Source organism: Sesamum indicum, linkage group LG11 (assembly GCF_000512975.1).
Source record: "Sesamum indicum cultivar Zhongzhi No. 13 linkage group LG11, S_indicum_v1.0, whole genome shotgun sequence".
Lineage (NCBI taxonomy): Eukaryota > Viridiplantae > Streptophyta > Magnoliopsida > Lamiales > Pedaliaceae > Sesamum > Sesamum indicum.
The window spans coordinates 49087-60706 of record NC_026155.1 but is presented as its reverse complement, the minus strand read 5'-3'; the positions used below and the strand labels follow the sequence as shown (position 1 = coordinate 60706).

At 32.3% G+C, this 11620-nt stretch overlaps 1 protein-coding gene across 3 annotated transcripts; it reads left to right on the top strand.

Moving 5' to 3' along the window:
• Nucleotides 4410-9837, top strand: LOC105173053 (soluble inorganic pyrophosphatase 3). Of its 3 annotated transcripts, none has more exons than XM_011094699.2 (9): nucleotides 4410-4480; nucleotides 4672-4799; nucleotides 4889-4917; nucleotides 5160-5225; nucleotides 5321-5428; nucleotides 6389-6454; nucleotides 9137-9257; nucleotides 9345-9426; nucleotides 9579-9837. In XM_011094699.2, exons 2-9 carry the CDS (start codon nucleotides 4688-4690, stop codon nucleotides 9619-9621), a joined length of 627 nt encoding a protein of 208 aa, XP_011093001.1. In that variant the 5' UTR covers nucleotides 4410-4480; nucleotides 4672-4687; the 3' UTR covers nucleotides 9622-9837. The 3 variants fall into 3 exon arrangements, with proteins under 3 accessions (XP_011093001.1, XP_020553639.1, XP_011093002.1); XM_011094700.2 differs by having other exon boundaries at nucleotides 4417-4480; nucleotides 4675-4799; XM_020697980.1 differs by lacking the exon at nucleotides 6389-6454.

Sequence of the window (11620 nt, the reverse complement as noted above, 5' to 3'; positions counted from 1 at the left end):
ACAGATTCACAGCTAGTGGCAATGCAGATCGAGGGTACTTAATAAAAGAAAGAGAAATCTATGATGATGTATTACAGAAGGGCAAAATCCATGATGGAAAAATTAAAAAAATGCTAGATCCAACAAATTCCGAGATGCGAGAATGATAAAGCTGATTCACTTTCGAAATTCGGAGCTCTTAAGACTCGAGATTCGGGAGAAAATAGCAATCAAACCTCCGAGTTATGGTGCTCTGCTGGAAGCGGCATTGAGGGCAGAAGAGACATCCATTGAAAGGAGTTCTACTGAAGCTAAACGAATGAAAATGACAGATAACCTGAATCCTACACCAGGACAAAGTGGTGCAGATTCCTTTAGGGGTTCTGGTTCACAGATGGGTTGGTTTAGAGACCGAGGAGTGGGTCAGACCAGTAGGTCTCCTTCAGTGTTCTCGAGTAGAGGCGGCCCTACTTCGGTTGGATTTGGAGGGAGACAAGGCCCAGCCAGATTGTTCAGTGGAGGATCTATTCCTTCTTGTGCTAATTGCGGTAGGAGACACATTGGTGAATGTTGGGGAGCCCGATCAATTATATGTTATCGATGCCGTCAACCGGGACATATTGTCAGGGACTGTCCTACATGGAGTGATAATTCCAGAGCACCTCAGACTTCAGAGTTTAGCAGTACGGGGGAAAACTCACAACGGGCAGGTACAAGCAGAGGACGAGGTAGAGGTGGTCGAGGTAGAGGAGCTGAGCATGGAAATTAAGAAGTAAAGAAATACTTATGGTGAAGGTCAAATGGAGTCATCACATTCCAAGAGAAGCCACCTGGGAAGTTGAGGAAAACGTCAGAGAAAAAAAAAAATATACCCATATTTATTCCCTGAGCCGGTAAGTTAGTTAAATTTCGGGGACGAAATTTTTATTAGGAGGGGAGAATTGTGACGCCCCAAAAATTATAATATATAATTGGGAGACTAATTGGTAAATTTTTATGAAACTTAGTTAATTAGTAAATAAATTATGTTCCATAATTGGAATATAATAATATTTGAATGAATTAAATTGGAGTTCGTTATAATATTTTGGGACAATTTATTCTAATTAAGAAAATTAGAAAGGACGTAGATGGTATTTTGAGAAAAGTTTAATTAAATAAATAAAATAATAATAATATTATATATATATATGAAAATAATATATATATATATTAAGTAAGTAATATAATATGTACACATATATATATATAAAAGTAGAAAGAGAGCTAGACTTGAGAGTGGGCAGTGGGGGCCACCTCCCACCGCCTCACTCTCTTTGTTTTTTGTTCTTTTCCTTTCCTTGTTCTTTAAACATATAAATACACATGACACACACAATTAAATATCACAATTGCTATAAAAATGATATAGTTTGGTAATTAAAATATTAGATTTGTTAGCTTTAATTATTATTATAGCTAATTTATACAATTCCATCGGAATTGTTAACCAAATTCGCAATTATGTGTATTATTGTTTAATTAAAGTGTATAATAGCGAGAAATTGATATAAAATTCATAGAAATATTCTGAGTATTATATTTAATAAATGGTATGCTAATAAAGAGGAAAAACGAAGATTTGTACTTCGATAGAAGTGGAATATTAAAGAATTATTGGAAATTGTACAAATAATATTTAATATTATATTTAAAAGAAATTACGATATTCTCGATATATTAATTGTATGTGGTATAATTCATTATAGGATACGGGGGTGAAGTAAAAGGACTGACAATTAGTGACAGAGTAGAAAGAAACGTTGTAAGGTCGAGGTAAGTAAATAATTAGTATTATCTATATATGCTTTCTGTATTTGTGGTTTTATTGTTATATGAATTTGTGGTTTATGTTGACTTGGATTTATCTGAAAATATATGAGTAATGGATGATTTGATTTGATTGACGGTATTGTGTACGTGGAATGTGGAAATACATTGAAATATCATGTTTGTTGTATGTTGTGTTGTGGGTGTCTGAAAATGAGAATATGTTGATATATTATTTTACGTTACTAGTTGCTTACAAGAATGGTGATATGTGGAAATGAGGGAGTGATGGAAATTGAATATAATTGTGGCGTGAATACCCCTTGACGTGTTGAAAATGCTTTGTGCGAAAAGAAAGTGCTATGTGCGAAAAGAAAATGCTATGTGCGAAATGAAACAGCTATGTGCGGGATTGATGAGCCGGCTGTCAAGGGGGTTCACTTGAATTTATATAACGGTGAGATTGAGTTGGCGGGAAAAACACAATATCACCTTCTGGTAAGCAAACTAGAAAAAAATGGAGTTTGGTTAGTTGTCTCATTATGAGATAGTCATGTTGTGTAATAAAGTTGATTATATTGGAATTAAATTGATTGTATTCCATTCGTGTTGCTTGTTTATCTTGTTTGGGCTATGGTTGACATGCATATATAGATAGGACTGGTTATTTGCTTACTGAGTGGCAGGGTCATTTCCCTGCTGACATTTTCTTTCAGGAATAGACTTTGAGGTGTCTGACAGTTGAAGAATAGGTCCACACGCTATACTCAGGCAGGTCGGGCCAGTATGCAGTTTTCTCCTCTTAGTCAGTTAGAGTACAACTCACATTTTGTTTGTTCAGAGAGAATATAATTGTACGGATTACTTGTGGTGAATCACCTTGTGGTGTTTGATATGTATATATATATAATATTGTAGGTTGATAATACTTGCTATGACATGTTGGGATTACGTATGCAAATTGATTAGTTGATTATGTGCATTTATATTTATGAACACAGGGATTACTATAAGTATGACGTTTAGGGAAGATATAGCCCTTGTAGCAAAGGGGGTGCTACATTAAACCTTCCCTACAGCAAATTTTGTTGAATGATGCTAGCCAACAACTCATGATTAACATGGAGTACCTCATATACCAAATCTACAAATCTTTGCATATAGTCCCTCAATGGCTCATTCACCTTTTGGCGGATGGTGAATAGGAATGCGGCCGTTTTTGGGACTCTCTTGTTCAAAGAAAAATCATGTAAAAAATGCTGAGTCAACTGCTCGAGGCTGGAGATGGTTCTAGCGAGCAGTTGGTTGAACTACGCTAAAGCACGTTTGAAGAGTGTGGTGCGGAATACTTTGTAATAAGCGGCATCACTCAAGTCGTACCAATTGATTTGTTCCATCATATTCTGAAAGATTCAGCACTTTAACGCCTGCTGGAAGTGCTTCGGCTAAGATTGCAGGGGAGAAAGGGCTTCGCCATGGAGGAGCAACGACCAAGGGCAAATAAGGATCCTCCCCTCCCTATGATGGGAATGGAGCAGTAGATTACTGTAATGGGGGGGGGGGGATTTTGCTATTTTGTTTGAGCAATTTTGGGTCAAGAAACTCGGTTGTTCACCTCTTCTTGCCTCTGCTCCTCCCCCTCAGGAGTCGAGGATAATTCTCGACTTCAGTGCGGAGAAGGTAGGGGCGAATTGACCGGGTGTTGGGCCACAAATTGAGCTATGGCTTTTGCAACCGCTCGGGTGGATGCATCTCGGATCTAGACTAATAAAGCTGCTGGTGTGAGCTGTATCATTACTTCTTGGGGTAGAACACCCGGAGGGAGTGGCTCGACATGGGGTGGTATGCATCCCCCATTGAGTGGGGTTTGTCCCTAGGGTGGTGATTGTTCACGGGTGGAGCTTGACCTGCTCCATTCGCTCGTACTTCTTGGGTGGTGTCGATCCACAGAATGTCGCGAGTTCGCAACGTGGTCTGCATTCTTAATATCGGGGCAATGTCTTCCCACAGACGGCCTCAATGGTGTAGTTGTGATTTTGGTGAAAGGATGAAAATAAAATTTCACCCTCGCACAATGGTTCACCAGGTGAAATAAGTTTTGAGAGAGAATTTTTGGAAGACAACATAATGAGTAGTCAAATCCATTGAATAGTGACTTGGTGTTAAAAAATAATATTTTGAATATTTATAATAGTTTTGAACGTTATGTGGTATGGTAGGATGTATATGTTTATTGTGTGGCTTATATATAAAAAAATATTTTTTTTACTCTTGTAAATAAATGTGTATTACTAACATATACATCGAAGACCAACATCACAAAAGAGTTAACATGTGGACCTAAAATGTAATTTTTCTAATCTCATGTTATTATATTGTTTTGGATGAGAAACTAATTAATAAACGAAATTAGAATTAGTATCAGTATAATTTCCAAACAAATCAAACAACAATATAGTTCAAAATGTTTACGAATGAGGCGGATCTTAGCTGCAGCGTTGTCTAATTTACATCCAATGGGAGGAATAAAACTCGGAAGAAATAATCAACATCCTTCAAGTCTTCAGGTCTCTGTACTTCTGTGCGCACACACACACACATATGTACATATACTTATACATGTGTGTTTGTGCATATATATATATGCCAAATCTTACAGAACTTGTCATAACTCGACTTTGTTACCTCATTTGTAAGTTCGCCTATTCCAGCAATCTCAAGTGAATATACTTTTGTCTTAAATTCACTCATCTAGAGTAAAAAAGAAAATAGCAGTCTTCCAAATATCTCTGGTTGATTGATTAGGATCAACCCTGCATGCTGTTAAGTATAAATGTCTCGTGCATGATGTTGAAAATAGTTTATCTTATATTTGTTCATCAGCAGGTTGATATAGAAAATGAGCAGCGGAGAACAATCTCCCAGCCGAGCTCCCAAGCTGAATGAAAGGATCCTGTCGTCCTTGTCAAAGAGATCAGTCATTGCACATCCTTGGCATGACATTGAAATTGGTACTCAATGATGTTCCCTAAACCTGCACTGCAGGCAACATTCCATAAAGGTTTTTCGCACATAATTAAAAGCTTTGCATTTCCTGCAGGATCTGAAGCGCCCCATATTGTCAACTGTGTAGGTCTTCAAGCCACCTATCCTGCATACAAATTAATCTCAAAATACCTAATTTATTGGTTATTAATATCTTTCCCGACATCCGTTATGAAATTGTCACCTACTCGCCTAAAGGAAGAAAAACGAAAGAAAAAATCAAATAGAGATTGATTACAAATACCCAATTGAAAACAAACGTATATATCTCCACGTTTATGTGGAAAAACTAGTCTTCGAGTGCACTAATGGAGTATGTTCCTTAGGTTGTTGAGATAACAAAAGGAAGTAAAGTCAAATACGAACTGGACAAAAAAACAGGCATGATAAAGGTGTGTATTGTTGCATGATATTAGATGACTCAAACATAGTGGTCTTGCCCACATTATGAATTGAACATTTTTTGGTTGTGTTTACAAATTTTCAGGTAGATCGAGTTCTGTACTCATCAGTTGTTTATCCCCATAACTATGGTTTCATCCCACGCACACTATGTGAAGACAACGACCCTCTGGATATTTTGGTCCTTATGCAGGTATATACACCACCTCAAAATTGGATAAATTTATAATATATAACTGAATGTTTCCTTTTTGTTTAATTAGTTGAAAGTAGACATTTTTATATTAATTGAAGATAAGCATTTTGGTGTTTTACATGTCAAGTAATTTCCCCCCTCAAGCTTCTTATCTCTCCAAATTCAACGTGTGTATTTCTCTTTTCCTTACTCTTTTTTTCTATGTTCAATATGTTATATATCCTTTGTTACTAGATTAAATTATTCTACACGCTTTTAATGTGCCACACACATTTATGTCATATTATTGGTTTGATAGGATGGTACCTTTAAATAACTACATAGAGTGTGTAATGTGTCTACCAAACTCACACTTCACCAATGTTTAGTTTAGGAATTGTAAAGTTTCAATGGTTGGGCAAGCTGCAATCTAAAATAGAATGTTAGAATAATATTTTTACCATAATGAGACAGATCATTAGTTTAGCCATATTAATATATAGCTTGAGTGAAAATAATTTATTTTGCCATCCACAAAATTATTAATAGCGAGATTTTTGTCTATTTGATTGTGTCATATTAGTATTGTCCGTAATCCTTTTATTTAAATCAAAATCTTATCACTATTATGTTTATAGAGTCGTAATCATCATGGCGATACAACGTATTTTACTATGTGACATATAATTATTGGCAACTCTATCATTTGACATCTTATAACTTGCCTTCTTTTTTTTTATCCCCTAATGCGGTTATAGTTATTTTTTTACCCTTAAATTGTGGCTATAGCGCTATGCTAGAATCAACAAATCCAAGCTTCTGACTTTTTCAATTCAAAATGTATGTTTAGTATAGAAGGCAAGTAGCATGATTTCATGGACCCCTTTCATTTTTGATTTGGTGCTTATGTTATTAATTAGTGAATTCATCACATACTCTCTCTTTTTCACTCTATATATTATGTCTAATTTAAAACAGGAGCCTGTTCTTCCTGGAAGCGTTCTGAGAGCTAAGCCTATAGGGTTGATGCCCATGATTGACCAAGTATGTATAAACACGTACTATGTAGAGGTGTCAATTTGTATGGTAAAATCCTACACAAACCCATAAATTAATTCTAAGACTCAAACCCAAGTCCAATGAATATATTAGACCCAGATTCAAACCCATTAAAAAAATATAGATTGGGTCCGGGTTGAATCTTTACTTATCAATACTCATGAGTCTATGTACCCAATTTAGACTAAAAAAGTATATTTATTTTTCTTCATTACCAATTGAATTATTATTTATCAACCAAACTAATTTCAAGTGAAGAAATGTAAAATCTTATACATCATAGCATTATTTATCGTGCAATATTTTCATAAGAGTTTCTTATAAACAGTATAATAAGTGATATATTATTTAAAATTCTATAAAAAAACAATTATTTACAAATTGATCTTAATAATTTTGAATTTATTGATAAATTATTAAGGATTAGGGGTGTAAATTAGTCGAATTCGACCTTTTTTTGGTGAACTCGACCTTGAGCTAGGTAAAATTTTTCATTATTATTATTATTAGATTAAATTATGGGACTGAATCACCAATTTTTTACATAAATTTATAAGTAATATAATAGATTACATAATATATACTATGTTATAAAAATATACCAAAATATAATCTGAAATTTTAATTTATTGTTATAAATATAAACTACTAATTAGTTTAGTAGTAATATAATTAGTAAAACATACCAAAAAAAAATTCATACTGAATAGTTTAAAATTGTAAAAAAGTATCCTTTATCTGGATTAATGCAATTTAGATACATAAAAATATTTTATAGTTAAGATTAATATATATTCACAATCTGCAATAAAGTTATACATTTATAAATGTTAGTATTATATTGATGTAACTATTATCTTGCATTGTTGAACAACATGAGTTAATCGGGTTAGCGAAATTTAGATCAAACTGTTATATATGATTAAACTTACAGAAAAATACATTTGGTAAAGTTTTAGACTTATTGGATATACGAATGTTGAGATATCGTACTCGCAACATAAGAATAGTCATTTAAAATAGTGTATAATTAAATCAGACCATGTGATTTTAAATCATATTCTCTGATATGATCCAATGGATACCGTCTTATATATATATATATATATATATATTTGGTATTGAATCTAGTGCCCGAATTTTAAGATATGGTAGTTATAGTTTAAACTTTTTGATCTCATTTTATATATAATAAAATAATAATAAAAATAATTAAAAATTTTCAAACATCATCATTATTATTATTATCGCTATTTTTAGATTAATTCATAGGAATCACTAAATTTCGACATAAATTTATAAGTAATAAATAGATTGCATAATATACAGTATGGATTTCGATATAAATATAAAATTTATAAATAGATAAAAAAAAATATAAGTGAATTACTTGTCAATTTGAAAAAAGTATAATGCAATACAAATATATATTAAAATATAACATAAAGTTTATACATGTCATATTAAATAATAATTTTAATTATAAAAATATTATAATTTACTAATTTGTAGATTAAATTTATTTTTGTATAAAGATTAAATGCATAAATAAAAGTACCATAATTTATTATTATTCAAAATAAAATATATGATATTGATTAATAATTCTAATATATGATCAATTTTGAGTATAAAATTGATAAAGTGTTGAATATGAAATTAAATATATAAAAAAATTTAAAAATAAAAATAAAATAAAAAAAGCTCGCGAACTAATGAACAGAGATAATTGAGCTCGAGCTTTAGCTCAAAATCGAGTCACACGAGAGCCGGCTTGACTCATCTGCCACCTGTATTATGAGTGTTAAAAATTTGGTTACCAGATCGAAAATCTGTCCAATCAAATTTTTGGTTCGTACTGAAAATCGAACCAAGAATTCGGTTTGATTTTTTATTTGTATTTTAAAAAAAAATCAGAACAATCAGTCGGTACAGCTTGGCTTGGCTAGTTAACCGTACCGACCAAATAAATGAATAACTAAAATTATAATATATATTTTATATAATATATTATAGTTTTGTAGAATATATTATTATATATATATTATATTTATAATTTATAAGTATATATTATATTATAATCATATAATTTATTTCTTTTTATTTTAAATTTAAAATATAAAAATAAAAAACTATTAAATTAGTTAACTGGCAATTTTTTTTCTTATTAATTCGATAAATTGATTACTATCAGAACCGAACTAAAAAAATATTCTGTTATAACCAAGCCAAATCGATTAGTTTGGTTCCATTTATGATACGCCGAAAATTTTGGTTAACCAAAATATCAGTTTTGTTAATCAAATTGAACACCCCTATAAACTATGGGTAAAGATGAAAAATAAAATATTAATTAATTAGAATTTTCATAAAAAATGAATTGACAAAAAAAGGAAAGAAAAGAAAATTGGGTTTGGGTCTAACCAGACCCAAACACTGGGCCTGGTTAGGTCTAGAGTGAGTTGGGTAAAATGAAATGGTTAGAATTTGGGTTTACATTAATTTATTTTGGTCCTTTTTGGGTCTGAATTTAGGCTTGAGTAGGATAAGATCTTACCATTGACAGGTGAGCACACTTAATTGTTCCAACTATGCTTTGGGTTTCTATTATATGAAATCAATCCATATTTAGACGAATTTTGCGCTTGCTTTACTAAACACAAACAGGGCGAAAAAGACGACAAGCTCATAGCTGTATGTGCCGACGATCCAGAATACAGACACTACACCGACTTCAAACAACTTCCCCCTCATCGACTTGCTGAAATCCGACGCTTCTTTGAAGACTGTATGTGTACTTTGCTGCATTATTTCATTTTTCTTTCTGTTATCTTAAGAGTTACTTTGAACATGTTCTATCAAATTAATTATGCAGATAAGAAGAATGAGAATAAAGAGGTTGCAGTTAACGCATTCTTGTCTCCTGAAACTGCATTTGACGTCATTCAAAATTCCATGTAAGCCACTCATAATCCAGGCCCACTTTATTAGATGAAATGAAATAATAAATATGAGACTATACATGCAGAACTAGCTTATTCCATGTTATTATCTTTATAGATATAAGATGAATACTTTACCTTACTCAATGTCGAATTGCTGGCTGCAGTGATCTGTATGCTGAATATATCATGCAAACACTAAAGCGATAAGCATCAATTACTACATTCTCTTTGGCGTTTGTGAGACCTATAAGTTGACGGGAGCAGAAGCTGACAACACGTTCAGAATTTGCGGCTACTTGAATAATGACAACAACGTAACGTCCTTTGATTTCATTGACCTACAAACCAATGTGAAATAGTCTATTGGGGTTGTGGTGTTATTAGTCCTTTGAAATTTGAAATTGGTAATTGCAAGTTTTTATAGTTTGTTTGTACAACATTGCCCTTGTTGCACTTCATGTTGGGGGAATGTTCATGATTAGAACATTAATAATATAATTTCATTACAAAAAGAAAATTATCATTGACTATAATATTAAGGTCTATGACAAAAAAATAGTGAAAAATAACTAGTATTACTCAAAGTTAATAAAATTAATGTAAAAAAATTTAGCTTCTTTTATTTGCTATAGCCAAGAGCTTGCTATGGTTATTAGTCATGACAAATATTTTAGCCATCGTTGCAAGAACCACAGCCAGCAATTATTATGCGCCTGTGGTCAATAATTATTTGCTATGGCTAGGGCTGGCAACCAGTTGAGCTCGACCATTTTTGTCGAGCTCGAGCTCGACTCTGTGATTCTGAACTCGAGCTCGATACAATATTTTCGAGCTCGAACTCGAGCTCGATTTGTCGAGTTCGAGTTTGAGCTGTCGAGCTCGAGCTCGAGCTCGCGAATTTGTTCCAGAAATTGCAGCAGAATGGAGGCGGGAAGGAGAGGAACTTTACAACATCACATACAAAATTTTTCAAAAATTTTGCTAATCGATAATGGTCTTCCATACAACATTACAACTCTTACAAAAGCAAACAACAACAACAAGAATTAAACAAATCATTGTCCATTGAAAACACATCCAAACCAAGAAAAAGATTTAAACAAGATGTGCTAAAAACACACCCAAATCCAAGAAAAAGAAGAATAAGTAAAATACAACACAGAAATAAAGATTACTTGGAAGCCATACTCGTCGCCGTCCTCGTTGCCGACTTACCGTCCTTGTTGCCGTGAGTTTGGGGCTAGGGTTCTAGAGATGGGTTTTGGGAAGAAATGAGAGGAGAAAGATGGAAGCCGTACTCATCGCCGTCCTCGTTGCCGACCTGCCGTCTTTGTTGCCGTAAGTTTGGGGTTAGGGATCCAAGAGATGGATTTGGGAAAGAATTGAGAGAGGAGAAAGAATGGAGAAGAAAGAGAGAAAGAAAGAGGAAGAAGAAACGAGAACAAGAGAGACAAAGTGATGGGTTGTTTATTTTTGACTTTTTTGTATTACTACTACTACTATTATTATTATTATTACTATTATTATTATTATTATTATTATTTTTTTTTTTTTAAATCATGAGATTAAATTATAAAATTTTTATATAGATATAGTTGAAATTAATATGTGTTGAGAATTTACAAAATTTATATATTTATAAATGTTAGTAACATTGATGTAACTATCATGTTACATTATTGAACAACATGGGTTAATCGAGCCATCAAAATTCAGATCAGACCGTTAGATATGATAAAACTTATAAAAAAATATATTTAGTAAAGTTTTAGACTTATTGGATATACGAATGTCGAGATATCGTACTCGAAGCATAAGAGTAAACATTCAAGACAGTGTATCGTTAAATCAGGCCATGTGATTTTAAATCATACCGTCTGATATGATCTAATGGATACAGTCTTGTATATGTTTAAATTTCGTATCAATCAAGTACCCGAATTTTAAGATATCTTATTTATTGATTAAATTTTTTAATATCATTATATATATAATTAAAATTATTCAACCATCATCATCATCATTATTATTATTATTATTTTAAATAATAAAATCAAATCATCAAAGTTTTACATAGATATAGTTGAAATTAATATATGTTAACAATTTGCAAATTTATATATTTATAAATGTTAGTATAACATTGATGTAACTATCATCTTACATTGTTGAAAAAATGAATTAATCGGGCCATCAAAATTCAGAT

Excerpts from the sequence above, each read along its gene's own strand:
- LOC105173053 (XM_011094699.2), top strand. The coding sequence starts at position 4,688 with ATGAGCAGCGGAGAACAATCTCCCAGCCGAGCTCCCAAGCTGAATGAA. Across the intron at positions 4,918-5,159 it reads CGCCCCATATTGTCAACTGT|GTTGTTGAGATAACAAAAGG; the intron begins GTAGGTCTTCAA and ends TATGTTCCTTAG. Across the intron at positions 9,258-9,344 it reads CCGACGCTTCTTTGAAGACT|ATAAGAAGAATGAGAATAAA; the intron begins GTATGTGTACTT and ends TTAATTATGCAG.